The 23,806-nt window shown below is 47.2% G+C and overlaps 1 protein-coding gene across 1 annotated transcript in view; it reads right to left on the reverse strand.

The window, feature by feature from the left end:
* Positions 1-297: 297 nt before the first annotated feature.
* SIAH3 (siah E3 ubiquitin protein ligase family member 3) overlaps positions 298-23,806 on the reverse strand; it is a 71,750-nt gene continuing 48,241 nt past the window's right edge. The window contains exon 2 of the mRNA XM_057707719.1: positions 298-969. Within this exon, the coding sequence (XP_057563702.1) occupies positions 298-969 (672 nt within the window). The remainder of the gene's footprint in view (positions 970-23,806) is intronic.

A 23,806-nucleotide genomic window follows, 5' to 3' on the forward strand; every position in this document is an offset into this window, starting at 1 on the left:
AGAAATCACCATTCTGATTGAGTCCGATTAAAAGTGTCCTATAAAACTATACCGACAAATCAGGACAAACATCACACCAAGGTCTTGAATCACAGGATGTTTACATAATATAATGCCCATGGCAGACAAATACCAAAAACCACAAAGTACCTGAGACAAAAAAAAGAAAGGAAGGAAGGAGGGGAGGAGGGAGAAGAATAGAAAGGAGCCTGGAGTCCTGGCGTTCGGAGATCCGAGGGCCCAGGCCGCGTGTTCGGTGGAGGGGTGGCCACGCATGAGCATCCGGAGGCCTCTGCCTCACGTCTCAGCTTCCGAGGAGCGGACCTCCGTCGCCGCGGCGATGGCGATGCCGATGGCTAGGCTGCCATTGTCGGAGAAGAGCTGGGCCAGTGAGGTGCTGAGGACGAGGCAGTCCCCGTCCGTGATCACCGAGTCCACGCACTCCAGGACAGACCGGGGAGTGGCCTCCCACTTGAGACGCCGGTGGTTTCTGTTGAGCTCCAGGCGATAGGTGAAGCCGTCGGCCTGGGTGGGGGTCCCGACCAGCATCATGGTGGCGAAGAACTGGGGGTGCCCTGCGTGCCTCTCCTGTTTCCTCAGCACCAGCAGAAAGTGGTGGCCGAGGCAGGCGTGCATGATGATCCAGTCGGCCGGTGCCGGGAGGTGCGTGTCCGTGGCCAGGAAGACGATCTCGGCTCCCTGGAGGATGTCCACCCTGTGCATCTGCCGCAGGTGGGGCACCACCACCTCCAGGTGGCCTTCCCACTGGCAGGAGAACAAGGGGCACATGCAGGGCGTCACCTGGGTGGCGTGCAGCCCTGCCTCCTGGGGGTGGAGGGGATGGGGGCGGGCGTGGTGGCGGACGTGGTGGTGGGGGCGGTGATGGCGGTGATGGTGGGGGAGGTGGTGAGGGGGGAAGCTGCCGGGCTCCGGGGCGCTCTGGGTGACGGCCCGTCGGCTGGACACATACTGTAGGAGAAAGAGAAGAGCGTCAGTGGCTGTGAGGTCAGTCTCTCGGCCTGGCGGAGACGCCCCTGGTGTTCAGAGTGTGGAGAGCAGACTCTCCAGTAAAGGTAGAGAAAGCGTTATTTCCTAACAAAATGAGACCTGCCGGACTGGTTTCCAAAATAGCAGCACCATTTTACATTCCCATCAGCCATGTAAGAGGGTCCTGATTTCTCCATGTCCTTGCCAACACTTGTTATTATCTGTTTTGACAGATATTTTTATGAGACAAAATTCATTATTTTGAATGTTTTGCCAGGTTTAGGTTCTAAAACATTGTAAGTCTTCTCCATGTCATTTCATTTCAGTGTAGAATATAAATTTACCCAATGGAAAATAGAAGCTCCTTCAAAGATGCCTCCTGCAAGAAGAGATTTTCCAAATGTATTAGTATATTAAAAAAAAAAAAAACCCCACGACTTTGAAACAATAAGGGACATGGTGGATGCCTTGGGTGGTTGAGATTCTGAAAACTGTCCAAGAAAATGCAATATTTATGCCTTTCTGTTTCTTTAATAAGATACTCAAACTAATAGGCAATTTTCCCTTTCGAATAACATGCATTATGGTGGTCATTAGTCATAAAGAACAAAGAAATCAATTGTTTGTGCTTTTTTTTGATACTGTTGATATTTTTGTGCAGGACCTGGAGGTCAATGGATTTTTCCCTCTGTTCTATCATTACTAGTATTTTTAGAACAAAATTTCGGTAAATAACCCATTTGTCCTTCCAGTGCTGCCGGGGTCGCACTTCTGGGTCCTAAGGCAACCATGGGACATAGAGCTGATCGTGTGCAGCTGGACCGTACGTAGTCCCCTGGGAGGGAGTCTCAGCTGTGACTCCTGGGACTTTGCCCCACCAGGCACACTTCTGTCCTGCTTTAGACTCACTGTTCCAGAACAACTTGCCAGGGGCTCACCGCCAGGCAGCTTCCACCCTGAGACCCCCTTGACCTTTTGTTCTTCACAACAGTGTGCCCACAAATGCCCTCAACACACCAGGAGCTGTGACCACACTTTCTGATCAGGTATCGATAAGCACTTACTGAGCACCTGCCATGACCAGACCTTAGAGATACAGCTGGGAGCAAAACAAGCCCTGCGTTTCTCAGTGTGGTACAGACATTACTACGTGTCTCATCGATTATGGTTTTGACAAGGCTCCTCCCTGTGCCACGAGGACCATGGTTCCTATTTTTCAGTTGAAGAAACAGGCTTCAGTAGTAACATGCCCAAGGTTACAAAGCTGGGAAGTGAAAGACTGGGATTCACTTTCACGCCTCGTGACTCTGCACGCAGCAGCCCCCTCCCGCCAGCCCTCTACCCAGCAAGGATCCTTCCTCCAGCGCCCTCCTCCATTCCTTGAGTTCTTTATCTTTAATGAGCCTGTGGGATCTGGGCTGTGCAGGGCGCTCCAGGCATGAGGTGCTCACGTGGCAGCCTTCTCCGGGCTGCCCTCAGGTTCGCTCTCCAAGCCCCTTCTGGACTGTGGGTGCCTTTGTGCATGTGCTCCTCACTTGGTTCCTTCCCAGTGTGCGAAGGACCAGGGTGATGGGTGATGGTCTGTCTTTCACACTCACCACTGTTGCGGCCAGAGTCTTTCTCTCTCCCCGGGGGCTCGGAATGTGGCTAAGAGTGGCGGCCTGGTGAGCTTCCCTTTCTTTAGGGCACCCAGGGACACATACACACACACTGGGGGCACGTGGGGGCCCGACTAGGTCTCTTCTGGAGGTGTTCTCCGCCTGTCTGCCCCCGGGAACCCAGCCGATCTGGAGGGTGAGCTACAGGGCTCTCCTAGTAGCTCCTGTGCTGCTCCTGCGTGGCGGCTACTGGGCAGCCTGTCGTCACCCATCCTGCACGTCCACCAAGCCACCTGTCCCAAGGGGGACAGTGTCTTCCCTTTGAAGGAACAGGCTATGTTCCAGAATCCTGCTAGTGGTGAGTCTCAGCCTGTCGTGTTACATACAGGGAGGGGAGTTAACTAGTATGGAGCAGCTACTAAGTGTTAGGCACTGTGGAAAGCAGGTATTTTTTGCATCATTATTTAACTTTTCACAGAAAAGATCAACTTTCTTATTTAAGAAAAAAGTTAAACCTGGCTTAGTTCCTGGGTGCTTACTGGTGGCTGATATCATTTAGTCAATGGGTGAAGGAGGGGGCCTAGTCCTCCCATCCCTTGGGATTGTACAAGAAGCCCAGGCTCACACACTTCATCAGCCAGGTGCAAGGGCCCCTCGCAGGTCCTCCCAACAATCTCAGGCCCCGGCCGAAGGTCAGCCTCTTCTGTTTTGCTCAAGAGAACCTGGTGTTGGCTTCTCATGGAAAGCCCCAAGCGTTGTCCCCTCTCCCAGCCTCTGAGAAGCACCTCCCCCCCCCGCCCCCCCATTTAGGTCACAACAGTCATGAGAGAAACTTGTCATGTGTGTCTTATAGGTGAAGAAACTGACACAGAGAGGTTGAGTCAGTTGCCCAGGGTCACACAGCTCATAAGGGGTGCAGCTGGGAATGGAGCCCAGACCAGTTAAAGGTTATATAGCTCATAGCCTGGGAAGATCACAGGCTGGATGTCGGCCAACTTTGCTCTGTTCCACTGTTTACTTGTCCAGCAGCCTTGATTCAGTCAGTTTCCCCGTCAGCAAAATATTTATTTCAAAGGATTGTTAGGGGATCAAATGGAACAGTGCCGGTCAAACAGCTTTAATAACCACTTCAAGATTACATCAATATGGCATTTCCATTTAGATATGATTTGGGGTGAAGCGTTTCTGCCTGTCTCTGTCCTGGCCAGCTGACCTTCCCACCTGGACAGAACTCTGGACTAAGCACAGGCCACCATAAGGGTCTGGACCCCGGCATAGCACTTGGCTAGGGGCCTCCTGTCCAGTGAAGATGCACGATGATGGAATATCCTGAAATTCCCATCTCAGAAATGGCCCCTGGGCTAGTGATTCCCCACCTGCCCTTCTCCAGATCCGCTTTCCATCGTCTCCACCCCGTTCTGTGCAGCTAGTATCAGAAACATGAAATCAAAGTAAGGAGGGAGTGAGGAAGAAACACCTTTATCTCCCTTTCTTTGCTCCCTCCAATCTTCTGCCAGTGCCTCCCATTGGCTAAAAGCAATCAGAGACATACCGTAAGGAAGCCCAGGAGGTGCACTCGTGAGGGTCAGCTCCCTTTGGAAATGGTGTTTCACCAGGGAGGTTGCGCATGTGAAGAGGGAATGTCCACCTGTATGCAAATGTCTCAGTTCCCTCCTTTGTGATGTTCACTGATCCGACCAGCCTGGGCCTCCTAGGCTGAGCTTTGATGAGGCTGATGGGAGGGAGGTGGGGAGGGCTAATATATGCCCACAGTCATTAAGCCATTCAACGAAAACGTATACAGCGGCTGACATGTGCACTGCCTCAGCGCATGCTGAGAATACTGAACAGACGACAATCCCTGTTCCTCGCAGTAGCTCACTGTGATTAGTATAATACAACACAGTGCAAAAATGCAAGATGCTGGAGGGGCTCTGAGCATGCAGAGTGGGGGCGGTAGCTCTTCTAGTCAGTGCAAAGTGCTGTTTACCTTGGGCGAAGCAGGAAGGGTGATGCTCTAACAAAATAGGCAAAAGGTTTGCTGATGGGGTGAATAACAGGTTCCGAGGAGCCAGATCTGAAAGACCATGGGATGTTTAAGAAATGAGAAGTTCTAAGTGGCTGTCGCTAGAGGATCTGGCAACAAGGAGGACTGGCGAGCAGTCGGACCTTATTGCCAAAGTCTTGGCACGAAGGTGACACCCAGCACTCAGGGACCACCCGTCGGAGGGCCCAAGGAATGCAGCTTCATGCTTTAGGGAGCCCCTGCTGGCAGCACAATGCCCCCGGCATAGCTGGTTCCAGCTGTCACTCAGGATGGGGCTACAGTGAGTCCCGGCACTTGTCCAACCCCTGGACCCTGGTCATTCCAGCCAGACTCTCCCCTTGCTTCCTTCTGGCCTCATCTTCCACTGGCCTTTCCACTGTTAAATTGCAGTGGGGTAATAAAGCAGCCAGCAGTGTAATCCAAAGTGACTGAAGTAAATGACTATGCAAATAAAGCAAGACATTATAAACTCACGGAGACCCCTGCTCTTGCTGTGCCCTGAGAAGGCGCTAAGAAGCACAGCCTTAATTCTTCCTTCCTTTCTGCTCCATCTTCTGATGCAAAATGTGTTTCATTTAAATGATCTTCAGGTGAGCGAGGTCACAGGGCTGCTGGCAGGGAGAAGGGGTTCTTTTAATTAGCAAAATGCTAATTGTTTTGGAAAATGAATCCTAATCTTCCCATCTGATACAGTGAATGTGTGAGTAATTACTTTCCTTCACTAAACTGTTAATGCAACATTAGTGATTACACTAATTAAAACTAATGAACTCTTGCAGGCTGATAAACCCCTCCGTCAGTCAGAGGATGCCTTCCTTCCATTGGCTGTATTAAACTTCCCATCTGGAAGAGAGATCTTGAATTAACCTTTAGAATAATTCGCAAAATTGGGTTTAGAAATGTAAGGCTTTATGGACTGGGTATAATTCTCTCCCCAAGCATTAGTGAGACTATTTCCACGGAGGGTGAGTTTAAAAACCCGCCTTCCTTAACTTCATCAGCCACACTCCCATGGTTGGTAACAGCTATCCCTCCAAATCCTGGCATCCAGAGAGGAAACCTGCCCCTGGAAAATCACGTGACCCTTTCTGCAGCATCTGCTCCCTCTGGTTAGCGAGCTCACTTGGAGGACTTCTCTGTCCTCCCACGTGAGCCCATGCAGGGTGCCATGCTAATGAATGCATTTCCGCTGAAGGCAGGTTCTGCCCCCAATTTCAAATGACAGGCATGTGCTTTGAGTTTGCTCATGACCCTTATCTGTGAGAGTTAATGAAGTGAAGCTGTCAGTGCGGGGTGAAGGTGGAAAGGCAGTGATGCTATCGATGTATCTCACACACAGGAGAGAAGAGGGGGGAGGAGTCACATTCCAGGGCAGGTATCAGAACGTTGGGATAAAGTCAAGGCCAGAACCTAGTTGGGCATCAGGTCTGCCAAGAAGGGGGAGTATTTGTACCTGCTCCAGGTCCCACTCCGTAGTCTTTAAAAATTCCCTCTGTTTCTGGGAAGGACGGTCAAGGCTGAAGGTTTTGTGTTGCCCATTCTGTTTTCTAGGGGTGCCCTGGCTCTTGACCCCTCTCGTGCAAAACCTAACATGACTGTGTATGTGCACACGAAACCCAGGAGAGCTCCGGAAAGCTCCCACCAACCAGTTAAGAAATAAGTCACACTGAGATAGAAGACAAGACAGAGCTTTTATCGCCTGGGATAGAACATCTTCGTTAGGAAATGTCGTTCACGCTCCTTTCCCCCAAGGCTGTCATACTTAGAACACAGAATGAATGAGATCTTCATGTGGGCAGCTTGATAATAAGGTCTGTAATTTTCTTTAAAATGCTTTCATAGAGAGAATGTGATTTAAAAATGTGTACATTTTTAACCTACACTCCAGGGGCTGTCAATTCCCTAATCAGGAATTCGCACTTCGAGGAGATCACCTAACATTTCATCCGACAGGCCACACTCCAGTGATAACGGCTACCATTGCCTCAATTAGTATCCATGTTTAGGATCCACACCAGATGCTGCTAATTAACATTTCCACAGAGGTTTCCATTGGTGAAATGAGTAGTTGTTGATCAGCATAATAGATGCTAGAAATGGACTCTCCTTGATGAAATTCGTGGTTTTCAAGGTACGAAGAGTTTTTGAAACATTTTAGAGGAATTTTGCGCTTTACGGACGAGCCCGGGAGCTTGTTCCCTAACTATTCCTGACTCTGGCCACTGAGTCAGAGACTTCCTGTGGTCTGATGCCATCTCTACGAGTATCAGAATCTTGCTCCTGTTGGATCACTGCATACAAACTTTCCTCACTGGCAATCAAAATTATGTAAATCGAGCAAGGAGACATGGATTAGCAGACACACAGAAGCCTTGAGTCCTGAGCTATATATGCCATAACTAATTAGAAAAGAGGGATGTGTTATTACTGTGAAAAGAGGAAGGTACAAATCTGGGTGGATCACATTTTTAGAAACCAAGGTCCATGGGTGAAAATAACGAAAGGGGTTCATACAGACGTCTACACAGACACGGGTCCTATGGTCTCAAAAGTCTCGTGACCGAGCTTATAAATTCAGAGCCTGGCGGTGTGAGAGGCTGGGAAGAAATATGTGGACAATGTTGTGAAAACAAAAAATATGACTCAGTCCCCAGGCCCTTCTTTAGTTCCTAGATCCTGGTCCATGGTCGCCCAGTGTGTGTCAATCATGGTCCCAACTGGTGTTGTCTCTTTGAGACCATCAGCCCCTGTAAAACAGGGATGCTGCCTCCCTCCCTGACCTGTGACGTTAAGCGGTGGTTAAGATCTGTCCATACGATTCATACAAGTTGAATTATTTATTTCAACTCATTTTGAAAACCACTAGTGCATGGCTTTCTCTCCTTAGCTAGGTTGGATGTCAAAGAGGGCAGGAACGGGGTAGAGTTTGCCCAGTGCCTAGTTCCGCGATGGACAAAGCCAGCACTGCGCAGTGTCTGGCATCTAGTAGACTCTCAATATTTATTGTTTGAATGAATGAATGAACGATTCATAAATGGAACCGTGTCGTGGACCATATCCATGGAAAGGCTGCTTGTCTTCAGTCATAGGCTCTGTCCTCCGCCCTTCCTTCCTGTAGAAGTATGTGTGGTGTGGTGTGGGTGTGTGCACGTGAGTCCATAGCTGTGGGCTCATCAAGGAGGTCTCCTGGTGGCTCCTTACCCAGAACTCAACAGTGATGGGACACGGGGACCTGACCAGGAGCAGGATACTGCTATGTGCACGGCTGCCATCATGGGAGGTAAAATAACAGCTTTGAAGAAGGAACTTCTCATGCCAGTGAAGTACTTTCTTTGCTTTTACTGTTTTATAGAGATTACTCGGAGTCTCAGGCATTCTCTTTATCAATAGCAGATTGTTTCTTAAAATTTGTTTGGGAAGGACAGTCTGCTAGCTCAACCCCGGATCAATAGGTCCACCTCTTAGAATGATCTAGACCCACCTTCCCCTCTGGCACTTCAGCAGGACCAGTGACCTAACTACAGTTTGGATGGCCGCATACTTCCAGTTTCCGCTAACCATCACCAGGAGGTAACTTCAATCCAAGCAAAGATTATAGGCCCTCCCCCAGCTTTCACCGTCCCCATAAGATGAGGGGGCTAATGGGTTGTGCCCACCCAGTGCCCTGAACTGGCCTTTCCAGACCACACTCCCGATGACTGGGATCCTAGAATTCCCTACCCAATGGCTCTGAGTCAGCTTCCAGGAGCCTGTGCTATTTCTGAGATCCATTATCCAGAAGGCGGACCATTAGACATGAGATGTGGCCAGTGGGGGACTATTTGGAGCCTGGATGTGTGGGCTGGGGGGTTCACTTGCCTTTGCCCAGGACTCATTACAGCGCAGGATGAAGCCTCATTAGGAAGCAAGTGAGACAGGTTGCTGGCTGGGGGCTGCGGCCATCGAGATCGTTATGAAGGGATACTTATTAAGCTAGGAGGGTATGCCGTAAAGAGTCTCTTACCTTGATCTTTACTTTTAAGTATTTAGACATGCTGTGTGTGGGCTCCGCCTGCACTTTTGCCTTGAGCCCCACAAATATTAGGGATGGGCCTGCAGTCAAACCACACAGCAGAGGAATCCTACTCCACCTCCACTTATTCTGAGTCTGCATTTTATCTGCGAGGTTTTGAGCACGCTGATGAGTTTTATGAATCTTGCAGATGAAAGGCCTTTTCTTAAAAGCAACGTTTTGAGTGGTTAGACTTTTATATCTGCAACTGGCAAGTGAAACGCAGGGCCTGGGTGAGCAGTTTAAAGGTTAAGATTTAATTACTTGAAGACCCATTAACTGCAAGCATCTCTGTAGGATGACTTCAGGACCCCAGGGGTGACTCAAGGGTGGTGTGCTGATTTAGCATGAGGGGAGCGCAGGCTCAGCCAATCTGGACCGCCTCAAGTTTGGGGCAACAGTGTTGCTCATGTACTTGGTGTTGCTATGGTAGGATCCAGGGCTGTGATTTTAGGGAGGGGATGGGTTGCTAAAAATGCTTACACATGCAAAGGCAAACTTCAGAAGCAGATGTGTTGTCCTGCTACAAGTGGGCAGTGGTGTGTCCTGGGTGGTCTGAGATATTCTGATGGCCAGGCTGCCCCAAGGCCACACACCACCCTTGTGGGTCTGGTTCTTCAAAGACGTCGTGACCAGGAACTCCACAAATTCAGCTCTCTCCACCAGGGCTTTGCACCCTCCCCATCCCCCACTCCCAGGGCAACCTTTGGCCTGGCTAGGTTGTGTTCCTCCTTCCGGTATTCCGTGCTGACTAGAGCAGGTCTGTGTGCTGCTTGTTCCTTTATGACACATAACACACTTACTCAACGTCCAGTTTTGCTGCTGGACTGTGGTGTAAGTTCAGGTGGTGCATGTTGCATCTGTTTCTTCCCTGGTGTATCCCCAGGGCCATCAGTGCTTGGAACATGGTAGGAACCCCAGAAATATTTGTGGAGATGATAACTGAGTGACTCCTCTCCACTGAGCTGTCACCCTAATACAATCCAACCACTTCTCACCATCTGGCCGCCACCACTCTAAGGCAAGTCACCCTCACTGCTTTTCTGGGCTACTGTGATAGCCTCCTAATTAGTTGTAGTGGGTTGAAAGATGACCCCTGAAAGATATGTGCACCGCCTAACCCCTGGAACTGTGAATGTGACTGTATTTGAGAAAAGGGTCTCTGTAGATCTAAATAAATCAAGGATTTCAAGATGAGATCACCCTGGGTTATCCAGGCAGGCCCCAAATCCAATGACAAGTGTTCTTAGAAGAGACAGAAGAGGAGAAGACACAGACACAGAAGAGAAGGCCGTGTGAAGATGGAAGTGAGGGTTGGAATAATGCTTCCACAAGCCAAGGAATGCCTGGAGCCAGAAGAAGGAGAAACAAGGAAGGATTCTCTCCTCGAGCTTTCAGAGGGAGCATGACCCTGCCAACAACTTGATTTTAGCATTTTGGCTTCTAGAGCTGTGTGAAAGTGAATTTCTGTTATTTTGAGCCACCAAGTTTGTGGAAATATGTATGGCAGTCCTAGGAAATGAATGTACAAGTCTTCCTGCATCCATTCTTGGCCTCATACTGACTGTAACTTTTTTCATGAAATACTTTAATGGTTTTCCATCAGTATTAGAATGAAACACAAACTCCCTATCCATGCCATCAAGAACTAACATACTCTAGAAGACATACAGATGGCCAACAGACACGTGAAAAGATGCTCAACATAACTAATTATTAGAGAAATGCAAATCAAAGCTACAGTGAAGTGTGACCTCACATCCATCAGAATGGCCATCATCAAAAAGTCAACAAATAATAAGTGCTGGAGAGGGTGTGGAGAAAAGGGAACCCTCCTACACTGTTGGTAGGAATGTAAGTTGGTGCAGCTGTTATGGAAAACAGTATGGAGTTTCCTTAAAAAACTAAAAATAGAGCTACCATATGATCCAGCAATCCCACTCCTGGGCACATATCCAGAAAAGAAAAAAACTCTAATTCAAAAAGATACATGCACCGCAATGTTTACTGTCTACAATAGTCAAGACATAGAAGCAACCTAAATGTCTATCAACAGATGAATGAATAGAGAAGATTTGGTATATATATACAATGGAATACTACTCAGTCATAAAAAAGAATGAAATAATGCCATTTGCAGCAACATAGATGGACCTAGAGATTATCCTACAAAGTGAAGTAAGTCAGACAGAGAAAGATAAGTATCATATGATATCACATACACGTGGAATCCAAAAAAGTGATACAAAGGAACTTATTTTCAGAACAGAAATAGACTCATAGACATAGAAAACAAATTTATGGTTACCGAAGGGGAAAGAGTGGAGAAGGGATAAATTAAGAGTTTGGGATTAACAGATTCACACTACTATATATAAAATAGATAAACAGCAAGGACCCGCTGCATAGCACAGGGAACTATAGTCAATACTTGTAATAACTATAACAGAAAAGAATCTGAAAAAGAATATATATATATATATATATAGTTATATGTATAACTGAATCGTTTTACTGTATATGTGAAACTAACATAACATTGCAAATCAACTATACTTCAATGATTAAAAAAAAAAAAGAACCAATATCCTCTGACCCCCAGCTTACTCTCTGACTCATCTTTTTTTCCTCTGTATCACCTTTGCTACTCTGCTCTGAGCACACTGGCCTCTTGCTGTTCTCTGAACATGCTGTCTACACACTTGCCACAGGGCCTTTGCATTGCCCGTTCCCTTTACTTGGAACAATACCAGATCCCCACATGGCTCACTCTCACACTTCATTCACATCTCTGCTCCACAACTAACCTCCACTCTGAGGCTTTCCTTCACTTATCTATTAAAGAAACCCTCTCAATCCCCTTACTCTGCTTTATTTCACTTCCTAGTATTTATCAGTTCCATACAATTATAACATATAGTATATATAGTGTAGGTCATATATTTATTTGTGTACTGTCTGTCTTCCCTACCACAGTGTAGACTTCTTGGGACTAGGAATTTGGTTGTGTTCACTGTCATATCTCTAGAACATTATGTGGTACCTAAAAGAGCTCAGTAGGTTTTTTTGTTTGTTTTTTGTTTTTGAATGAATAGATAAATTCCTTTGGGTCTTAAATGTTTTCATCTTAGAGAATCTGGGTAAAGTGCACATGTCACTGGGATATTGATATGACAGTGACTCTCCCCATTCCCTCCTTCCTGCCCCCAGGTCTCCCCATCAGAGTTTTGCCCAACTCTGGCCTGGCCAATTTCTCATGGCCTGTGGCTACTAAGACCACAAACTGCTGGTGTCTGTAGGGAACTAGGGCAGCACTGGAAAGCAGTGTTCACCCATGTGTGTCCCTGATCCTGGCTGTAACTTTGACCTGCTTATTTGCAGCTTCAAAGTAAAATGCAGCAAAAACAATCCTGAGCTCACTCTAACCAGACTTTGACCCTGGACCAGTGCTTGCGATCAGGCCTAGCTTCTGTGTAAATATTAGGCCTGGCCTCTAGGACTTTCAAGCTGTCCCATCCTGGCTCCCAGTCCGTCTCTAAATCTCCCAGCACTGACAAATTCATACCTACACACCTGTATTCCTCTAAATCTTCTAGGCCCAAGACGGCAAGGCCGTGAAAGAAGCAGGGGGTCCCTCTCTGTCTGCCTAGGACCTCTGCTGAGAATTCTGGTTTCCTCCCTGAGGACCTGCCTGAGGATGACTGGGACCAGGAATGGCCTCACTGTCAGGAAACACCGTGTCTACACCCAGGCCTGGATGTAGCCCAGTCTTTCCCTGGATGATTGTCAACTCAGTATCTATGTGCTGATACCAGAGCAGCACAAATCTAGAGCAGAGAACCAGGTCATTTCACACACAAAAGATCCGTCTTCCCATGGCAGGCTTAATTCCCAATAATCATCTTTAGCAAATCAAACCTTCCTAAAAGCCTGTCCCTAAAATAAGAAGTGTGTCATTTGACCAAGGGTAGATGGAAAGACAGTGCTGTGGAGTAGAAAGAAAACATTTTTGAAGTCAGACCCACTGGGATATGAATCCTGGCTTTGCTACTAAAAGCTGTGAGACTGTGGACTCACTAATTAACCTCTCCAGACTTGTTTCTTCCCCTGTGAAATGGGAATCGTCATATCTCATAGGGTTGAAGGAAATACAAAGGACATTGTACGGTGCCTAGCCCAGAGTAAGAAGATATTATTGTTATTTTCATTAGTGCCGTCATCACTATTGTTATTATTGTGATTGAAGAGCTAGCTGATCGAGATGTAAGCTAAGGAAATTCACCCTACATAATTTCTAGACTCATAAGTGAATTGGATGGAATCATACAAACACCAAAGCCCTTCCAAATCTCCCTTAAACCTCCCCGACAGCTCTCATCCAAGACCAGTGTTTTCACTAGCAACAAGTCTTTTCGTAAATATTTTCATCTCATCACTGGCCAATGGACACTGGCTGCAATATACAGAGTAATTAAATACACGCCAAGAGCCTAGCTTAGGAGGTGCTCAATAACTGAACACTGTCCTCTTCATCTCCTTCATCACCATCATCATCTACTAGCATTTTGCTCAGTGCCGTGCTGCTAGAAAGTTCAGGCGATCCTATGAGCAGATCTGGTCACTAGCCCTTCCTACCATCACTCCCCTTTGTCCTCCATTGAGCGAGCATTTCTCCTTGGGCCTCTCATCCACATTGGCCGGACCTGAATGGCATTCTACAGTCAGTGCCTTCCCCTGAGACAGGCTCTCCCTGCATAGGAACCACATCCTACTTTCTACGTCTTTAAAATGTGATTCCTGAGAGAAGTTTGCCCTGTGTGTCTGCTTCCCAGAGCCTCACGTCTGCCCTGCCCACCGCTCCCCTGGCATATGGCAATTAATATATAGTTGACAAATGAAAATTTGGTAAAGACCATAATATTCCTGTTGATCTGAACCATCAGGATAAATGACATCTAAACATCTGCCATGTGGAAGAGTTCCTGAAAAAACAAAGGCATGGCCGCACCAGGATGGCTTAAATGAAATAGATGTGGAGCAGCTGAAACCGCAGACACTGCTAATGGGAGTATAAACTGGTACAGTCACTTTGGGACCCTTTTTGGCAGTATCTGCTAAAGCTAAATATAGACCAGCCCCTTTGACTCAGCAGTTCTACTCCTGGGCATTCACCTGTTGGGAAACAATTCTCTGTTGGGCTCTTGCATTTCTGTGCACCTTGTAAGCAAGGCATTGAATGTCCTTTGTTCCAGACTGTGTTTTCAAGGATGTTTGTATACTAAACAGCCTTGAGATATAGAGATAGTGTCTCCCTAAGCAAAAGGCAGATTTGCTTACAGTCTTGGGACACAGATATTGTATCTCCTTCCAGAACGAAGGGCAGGCATGGTTACTGTTCACTATAAAGAAATTGGGGTTCCCCAAGCGTTTGTAACACACCCACTGTGTTCGGGCATCGTTTGGCCCTCTCTGTATTAGTTACCCTTTAGGGATTGGGTCTCGAAGAACTGGTGCAAAAATGCAAATACTCTGGCTGCTGCTGTTGCTGTGGGTGAGAAAGGCCCCTCATCTCAGACCCAGGAGGGTCATGTCTGCCGCCAGCTTCCATGAAACGGGCAGGCTATTTTGTGAGCCTGTAAATTGAGTCAAATCTCAGACCCGCTTTGGTTACACTCAACCCCTGGCAGAAGTGAGCACTGTGTGATCAAAAAACATACACATGGATACTTATAGAAGGATTCATTCATAATAGCCAGAAATCTAAAAACCACCTAAATGTCCTTTCCGTGGATACTCTGTGGTGTATCCCCACAGTGGAATGCTACCCAGCTATCACAAGACAATGAAAGACTGCTACACACATGGATACCTTTCAAAAACATGTTAAGAGAAGCTAGACACAGAAGAGCACATACTGGATGATTCTACGTGTATGAAGTTCTAAAGCATGCAGAGCTGACAGCTGGAACAGTGTCGGGGCCGTATTGCCTAGAAAGGGACATGAGGGAACCTCTGGGGGCAGGAGCTGGAAATATTTTAACTCTTGATCCAGGTGGTGGTGAGTTGGATGCATATATACGTAAAAATCTGTCAGGATGTATGCTAGAGATCTGGGTACTTCACTGCACACTGTACATGACAAAACAAAAACCAAATGACAAACGAAAAAGAAAGACGGTGGGGGAGTGGGTGTGGATGGCCTTCATCTCCAAGTCCCTGCTAAGTGGGTGTATTGTACAGGGCTTAAGGCAGAACCCAGCAAACCTTTTCCTTCATGTTCCCATATGTTCATTTGGTCCTCTAGTGATCTAGTGGCCTGGGAGGCTAATAACCCGGGCGACTGGAGGATGAGGATGGGAGTCACAGCAGGGGCAGGCTCTTCGTATCCAGGGAGAGTGAGGGTCCCTTGGGCTTCGAAGGTGGGGTCTGGCTGACACGTCCAGGGAGACTGCAAACGGGAAGAAAGGATTGAAGGTATTCACAGCCGTGCCTGGACTGGGGCAAGGCTTAGCCCTTTGGTCCTCAGGGGCAGAAGGCTCTTCCCTGAGACTAGATGAGGGGCTGAGGACTGACACCGGTACCACAGCAGAATCAAGGATTAGAGGAGACGAACCCCTGGCTGCGGGCCGAGGCCTGGCTGAATAAATGTCTCCTCCTGTCTCTGCAGCGAGGCTTTCCCCACCCTGCTGACGGCTCCAAGTCAATCCCCTTAAGCGAGGTGGGGGCAGGTGTTTTATTGACTCTAAAGCTCTCCCAGTAGCTGGGTACATATTTAATACAAATCTTAGGCTTAAGGGGGAAGACACGGGGAGGCAGAAAGGAGAATTGCTGCCCCTGGGCTTGGGAGGTTAGCTGTCTGGCCAGTCCCTAATAACTCGCTCATCCAATATTCATCTGCCAGTTATTACGGTCACCACACGTCTCTAAGGAACACGTGTGTTAGTGTCCGCTGAGATAATTAGTCCAACGTACTTGAAGGCAATTGAAATTGTCCCCATAAGTGTATTTCTTTCTAGAATTCACCATGGCTGCATTTCAACATTGGTCTTGTCTTGGTCCCATTCCCTCCATTGGAGGATGCTCACTTTCTACAAGGGTCCCAAACGCTCCAGCTGGCCCAAAGGGAAGGAGATTAGGGCCCCAGGCTCTAGCTCAGCCCTCTGCAGTATAGGATGGTGGCAGCCTGCACAGTGTCTGCAGCTGCAGTGTGGGTCCCCGCTAGGGTCCACTCTAGGGTCACCCCGGGTGGCTGGGCTGGCTTCCTATCTCTCCGCCATTCCTCGTGCAATCTGGGGATGTTGTAAAAGGGAAGTCACGTGTCCTACAGTTGTATGAATCTCCCATCGCATCCCTGGCAGTTTCAGCAAAACTCTCCTTTCACTACTCCACTGAGAGTGGGATAGACTCGTCTAGCCTAGACACCACAGCATGCCTACAAATCACCTGGGCACCTTGTGAAAATACAGTCTCGGATTCAGCAGGTGTGCACCAGGGCTGAGATTCTGTGTTCCTTACCAGCTCCCAGATGCAAAAGCTGCTAGGTCATGGACCACACTTTGAGGAGAAAGGGGCTAGACCCACTCTTCCCCACCTGCTTAGATCCTACTGGCCACCTCTTTTGGAATCAAGTAGATGATTCTTAAGGACCTCAGACAGTCCTCTTTACTCTCTGATTCTTTAACAAACTTCGACGGTGCCTTTGTAACAGAGGTAATTGGGCTTCTCTATTCTGCAGGATAACGGCTTGATTAGTCAGTCATACGGGTAGTGGGGGTTCCCCAGTACCCAGACAGAGCCTGGTAACACGGACCCACTTCACAGGAGGGGCAGGGGGGAGGCATAGCTCTGAGGGAATTTTTAAGCACAGAATGGGAAGTTGGTTTATCTTCTTGCTTTTCACAGTACTTAAATTCATTTTTTAGGAGCAAGTTTAGCTTTAATTAATAAATTCTTCATTTTTTTATGGCTGCCTGTAATTTCCTGCTATTTAGTTTAATTGGGTTTTCACGTTCAGAATTTAGAAGCTGCTTCCTCCTCTGGAAGTAACACATAAACAAACAAATGTCACCCTTTTCAGCAATGTCCATTGATGTCCATGCCGTTCTGCTGTCACATAGTGAATTCATCCATTCACTCACTCATTCATTCATTCAACAAATCTATATTGAGCGGTTATCATGTGCCATGGGAGGTGCGTAAGGCAATGTGGTCCCTATCGTCACAGAGCCGACTTTCCTAGCAGGGAGAGCACGTGCTTGCAGGGGTCAGGCAGGGATTTGTAGAAGAATGATCAGGGCGGTACCCTGTGCAGTGTCTTGCAGAGAGAAGCTGAGTGCAAACTGCCCTGTCTTTTCTGCTTTTTCCTCTCTTATTGTCCTAATGGGAGGGGAGGGAAGGTAGGAGTGAAAAGAAGGTGTCTTAGGTGGGAGGTGAGGAAGAAGCTAGAATCCACTCTAGAATCTAAGGGTCTGATCTCTGTATAAATTACTTGCAAAGGAAGGGGATTTGGAAGGACTTTATCCTCCTCCCCATGCCTCCCCCTATTCCACCGCAGCCAAAAAATTCTTGCATGAATCTAACATTGGAGAATATTTCAGAAGGGAGATAAGTCGATAATGGCACGAAGGGCTTCCTCTGTAAAACACAGAAATGACAAGTCCCCAATTCTCGCCCTGCTAACGTGCCAGCCTTATGACAAAGAGTCAGAGTGAACGGAAGTCTCTTCAGTTTCTCCGCGTTACTGGATTTCAACAGCATTTGATCTTGGCCAAGCACTTAACAGTAATTTCCGGGCTAATTTTCACAAATCTTAGTGGGCAAGCCCCAGGATGAAACTGAAATTTCCTTGTGTTGGCTAAGAAAGGAACTGAGATGTAGAGTCGACCCCCCCCCCCACCATGTGTGATGGGGAGGGGCAGGGGCACCTGGCCATGAAGGCGCCTGAAGAAATGAGATGTGGTCCCAATTCGTCCACTCCCTTCCAAAACCCAAAGCAACTCTTTTCATTTTTCCAGGCCTTCATTTCCATGACTGTACACTGAGAATGCTGGCAGCTGCCCCCCAATTAGAGGATGTGAAAGAGATGTTCAAATGTATTTTAAACGGTGAAATCCATTAGGAAGAAAGTATTATAGGGATGCAAATCACGGGAGGGTGTGCCCCCAGCGTAATTGTCCTGGCTGACACCTGCTGAGGGCCTGTGCTAAGCGTATTACACGCATCATCTCATTTAATCCTCCTCTGGGCTGCAGGAGGTGGGGACCATTATCACTAGCAAATTTACATCCCAGGGAAACTGGAGCCCAGAAAGGATAAGGGTCTCTCCCAAGACTTTGGGGTGAGTAGTAGCAAAGCTGGGTTTTGATCCTTGGGAAACTGGCTTCTGAGCAGGGGAACCGAGCCCCCCAGGGCTTCCTGCCCCCTCTCTGTGTGCGGCTGAAACTCATCTGCCCGTGGATTATCTGCAGCTCATATTTCATTTTATTCCAGGCTGACTTTTTCTTGCCATCCAGTTCAGCTCATTAGTTGGCAAGGGAGCTCAGGGACTTAGAACTAATCCTAATATTAAGTAAAGAGCAAAGCATAATTAGGAAGATAAATCTTCTGGGGAAAAAAATGTAACATATTCCAGTCAAGCATGGGTGATTTTTCCTATCTTCTAGATGATCTACACCACTGTTCTCTTTTTCTAGCCCAGATAACTGTGGGTTGATGGTCGATTTCTTTTTAAACTTTTTTTTTTTTTTTCTGATTAGAGGGGAATGTATTCTGGTCAAAGAAATTTCAGAAAACTCTGCATAGTATAAAGAAGAAAATAGAAAAGTCAGAAGGCCACTATCCTGTTGGTACCACTCTTAATGTTTTGGTGGGTACTTTTTTCAATGCCTTTTAAACATAAACACCTAAATATTATATGTATGGTCTTGTACGCTGTTTTTTTCCATTTGAGAGCTTATGGAACAAGACAGTGTGTGTCAAAAAACAGTGAGTAACACCATCATTTTTATTGACTCCATTGGCCTCGGAGAACTCATGGAGAACTCATACGGAGGTGGCATAATTGGTTTCGTGCAAATCACCTAAGAAAGACACAGTTGCGTGCATCCAATCATTTATTAGTTCATTCATTCAGCAGACCTGCCAGATCTGGGGCATAAAAAGAAAACTAAGATTCAGTTCAGATCTTCAAAGAGTTCACTGTCTTGTCTCAGAGTGTCTGCATCAATTTCTTTTGTGGTCCAATCTCACTGTCCTCCGTTTTCCCCTCTGTCCTTGTCCACAGGGTCCAAGAAGTAGCTTTGTCCCTGGAAGCAGCCAGGCCTTAGTCACTGACCCTCCCCTCACCTTCCAATCCCTTCCTTTATTTGCCTCTGGGTTTAACAGTAGCATAAAACTAATTTATAGCTCTTGCCAGGAAGAGGACAAATTTTCATCTCAGCCCGTCATGCGAAAAGCTCTAGTACAAATGAATAATTGTTGACCCATGCTACCTATTAGAGATTGTGCTGGGGTCACCTCGTGTGTTGTTTTAACACAAGAAATTAAGGGCCCTGGCAGGGGTTTCCACGGGGACTGAATTGGTAATGAGGTAGAACATTGTCTTTGTGGGTGACCCCTCCCGATGCCATGTTCACAGCAGGGAGGGCGTGATGTGGCCTTGCTTCTTTGACTATCCCACGAGAAGGGCCAATTCTGCCTGTGTTCACTTTTGATTTTAGGCTCAGGGCCATTTTCCCCCAGGGTCCTTATCAACCAGCCATGTGCCTGTGGAGCAACTAGAGTATGCTGAACACCATGTGATGTGTTGAAGGGGACATGGACAGAAGTGTCACTCTTTTGGCCATAGGGGGCTCACCGGCACAGGCCATATGTGAAGCCATATGTTTCTATGATGTAATTGAGCCTGGAGTGATGCAGGCTGTGTTCTCTTCAGTATCAAATGGCTTGAGTGATAGGAAAAGGCTTGTGCAGGGGGTGGCCCTTGAAATGGACCAGAAACAATGGATGAGAGCTGGATGGTGGAGGGATGGGAAAAGAGCACTTCCAGAGGCCAGGGAACAGCTTGAGCTTGGCGAGGAGCTGGTCTTTTCATGGACTGGTGAGGCCTTAGCAGAATAATGAGAAGTAAGGCCGGATTGGAAAGATGTGACCGCATTACCAAGAGCTTTGAAAGCAAGATGGGGGGTGGGGGTGGGAGGGGTGGCATGGGGGTTCCCTTTGAACTGGTTCCATATCCTGGATACATGATCGTGATACACAGGGTGTGTTGAATAGCCATGCTTTCTAATATTAGGGACTGAAAATTATAATGGAAATAGTGTGTGTAGAGCTTTTCACACAGCAGGGGCTCAACAGATATTTAATAACACATTACATTATTCATTGTTTTGCCATCTCTTCTGCGAAGAACTATTGCCTTAAACCATCACTTTAGCATTTCAAAAGTGTTTTCATACCTAGTGTCTCACTTAATACTGGATATAGGGAAGGTCAAGTGCATCTGTCGCCCAGTTGATGACATTTGCTGATATTCCCTACGTTCCAGGCATTGGTCTAGGCCAGCAGCAAAAGACACTGGCCTAGTGGCAGAGTGGTGGAGAGGCTGAGTTTTAGTGGAGAGTCTGCCCGTCCATGCTGGTGCTGGAAGACGCAGGTAGCAGAAGGGGAAAATGGTCTTCATGGAGATTGGGACATTATGTAAAAGATCAACCAGAAAATTAGTTTTTAAAAAAAAAGAGTTTAGAGTTCAATAAAGTGGCAGAATGACTGGAGTCTAGTTCTTTCCCAGCCACTGGGCCCTGACCTGACGTGCGGTTACAGACCATAGTGGGGTGAGCCAGGGAAGGAACTATTGAGTTAATTTTTCTTTTGCATCTTGGGGTATGGTCCCTGAGCTGAAGGGATAGTGGGAAAAGCTTCTGGATGATTAGGATAACTCTCAGCCAAGGTGTTTGTACACTAGACGGGGGGGGGGGGGGTCACATTGGCTGCCACTAGGAGCCACGGTTCGTGTTTTGGGACAGGGGGTGGGGATGCTCTGCGATGATGCGTTGTTTTATTTATTTATTTATTTATTTATTTTTAAGAACTTTTATTGAGATACAGTTAACATACAATAAACTGCATATATTTAGAGTGTACAATTTGGTATCCCAATTTCCCAGTTCATTCCCCCCCCAACCCTCCCCGCTTTCCCCACTTGGTGTCCGTATGTTTGTTCTCTACATCTGTGTCTCTGTTTCTGCCTTGCAAATGGGTTGATTTGTACCAATGATGCGTTATTTTAAGACAGAGGGCAGAGGTTTTGGTGAGCCTCATGAAAGTGCCCCGCTAGCTCCAGTTCTGCGTTCAGTACATTGCTGTTCCCAATTAATATGTACTGAGCAAGTGAAAGAAGGCAGAACCAGGAGTTCTGGGATGAAGCAGCCTTGGACTGTAAAGCCTCTTCAGTAGAGTGTGGGCAGGAGTAAGTTACTCTTCTAAGTAGTTTGAAAGTAGGGGCTGCACTTTACACAACTCTGACTTGCTCAGGTCACTGGTGGGTGTGCAGAGGTGATCAAGGAGTGTCTGTAGATTTGCCTAGAGCTGGAGTGTATGAATTTCATTTTATTCTTTCATTCATTCATTCATTCATTCATTACTCATCACACTTTATCAACCATCTTCCATGTGCCAAGAACTGTGATACATCCTGACGATAAAATGATATATAAGAGCTGGTGTCTACACCCTAAACAGAGCACAGTCTGATGGAGGGACAGGCTGGAAAACAGACAAGTATAATACGTGTGATCAGTGCTATGGTAGAAATAAGACCAGGGAGCTGTGGGAGCAGAGGAGAGACATGTCCAGCCAGGGAAGGTCTCGTGGAGGATGTGATAGCTGAGCCCAGCCTTGAAGGACAAATGGGAACTGTCTCGGCAGAGGGCAGGTTGTGGAGAGAAGGAAAGGACATTCAGGTAGACAGAAAGCAAGGACATGTCAACAGTTGAAGGGTACAAATAGTTCAGCCAGCCTGGGAGGCCAGGGTGGTCAAAGTCAAGGTGGGTGGAAATGATGAGAAATGACACAGAAGAGGCCATGGAGCTGTGGAGGCCCTGCTAGGAGTTTGGGTCTCATCATAAAGGCTTTGGTGGAGCCACTAAAGGATTTTAAGGGGGAAAGGGAAAGAGGCTGACATAAAAAAATTTCTTACTAAAAACTTGACAGGTAGGTGAGGTGGGGTGTAAAGAGGGATATAAGGTTCATGGCAGTTAAAATGTCTATTTTTACCCGATTACATATACCCCTTTTTAGAGATGCACATAGTTGTACACTGAAAACAGATTGATTTCTAAAAAGTAAATTGTGGTTGGAACTTTTACAAATAGAATGGTTTTATGTATTACATTTTAAAAAATAAGATCACTTTATGTATTATTTAGGTGAGATCATTATTACCATTCCTACTATTAATATATTAATACTGCTCTAAATACATAGGAATTAAAACAAATACATATCTAAGAAGTAAAGACTTTTTTTTTACATTGTATATACTCTATCTTAGGCTGTAAAGTCATACATTCAAGTTTTGTGTATAATATCAGGTATTTTCTTAAATTATATTTTTATTTTGAACTCATTTTAGACTTAGAAGAAAGTTGCAAAAAGATTTCAGAGATTTCCCACGTACCATGAATCCAGCTTTACCTAATGCCAACAGCTCGTATAACCATCTTGCAGTTATCAAAATCAGGAAAATAAAATCGGTGCAATGCTCTTAACTAATTACAGGCCTTATTCAAATTTAGGAATAAGCCACTTCCCAAGTCTTGATTACCATATGTTTGTTCCAGGATTCACTCAAAGGGAATGAGGGGAAAATGAGAAGAACACTTACATGGGTGAGAGGAAAATGGCTCTTGACTTGGTGGAACACAGACCAAGTGTCCTGCACGGAGAGTCTGGGTTGAGTGAGCAGGATCTAACTCCTTGTCTCACATTTAAATTGATCCACGAGGGCTACTGTGCAAAGGTGGGACACACAGAGGGGTCTCCTTTCTCCAAAAGAACAACTTGAGTCATTATTAAAGGACAGTGGGACTTCCCTGGTGGCGCAGTGGTTAAGAATCCTCCTGCCAATGCAGGGGACACGGGTTCGAGCCCTGGTCTGGGAGGATCCCACATGCCGTGGAGCAACTAAGCCTGTGAGCCACAACTACTGAGTCTGCGTGCTGCAACTACTGAAGCCTGTGTGCCTAGAGCCGGTGTTCCACAACAAGAGAAGCCACGGCAACGAGAAGCCCATGCACTGCAACCAAGGGTAGCCCTCACTCGCTGCAACTAGGGAAAGCCCGCACGCGGCAACGAAGACCCAGTGCAGCCAAAAATAAAATTAAAAATTAAAAAAAGGACAGTGTACAAATATGAGATGAGAATAAGCTCAGACAGAGGAAATTTGTAGACACTATAAAACACTGCTTTACTTCAGCCTGTGCAAATATATGTATACTTTCCCTAGAAGAGATGTGTTTACAAGAGTCATCTCACGGAGGAGAAAAGATGGCGGCGAAGTAGAGAGACGTGGAGTGCATCCCTCTCCACAGATGCGTTGGGAATGCACGGAAGGACGCAGTCATTCCCACAGAGAACCAGCTGAACACCAGCAGACGGCCTCGGACACCAGAAAGGACCGCGGGGAGCCCGACATAGCTGGTAGGGAGGCATCTACGAGGGCTCAAAGAGGGTGAAGCGGCGGAGCTGTGGCAGACGGGAGGGAGTGAGAAACATATGGAGGGTCCGCAGTGCAGCTCAGCGTTCCCGGACCGAGACATCGATCCGCGGCTGAATGGAGGGTCCAGGAGCGGGAGTGTGGGAACCGGAGAGCTGGTTCAGGGGGAGAAACATTGTTGCCGGTAGGGTGACGGTTGGAGAGGACAGGAGGGAGGAGGTCCGCGGAGAGGAGTGCCCGTCCCTGAGAGCTGCCCGGCCATGATGGCAGCTGGAGGCTGCAGGCTCACGGGCGGGGCGGGGGGGGGGGAGGAGCCGCGCGCATAGCCTCTCTCTCCCTTTTGGCGCCTCTGCAACAGGCAGTGGAGAGATGCCCGGGGGCCACCTAAGGCGCTCAGGGATAACAAGCAC

The sequence above is a fragment of the Hippopotamus amphibius genome, chromosome 14 (assembly GCF_030028045.1).
Source record: "Hippopotamus amphibius kiboko isolate mHipAmp2 chromosome 14, mHipAmp2.hap2, whole genome shotgun sequence".
Lineage (NCBI taxonomy): Eukaryota > Metazoa > Chordata > Mammalia > Artiodactyla > Hippopotamidae > Hippopotamus > Hippopotamus amphibius.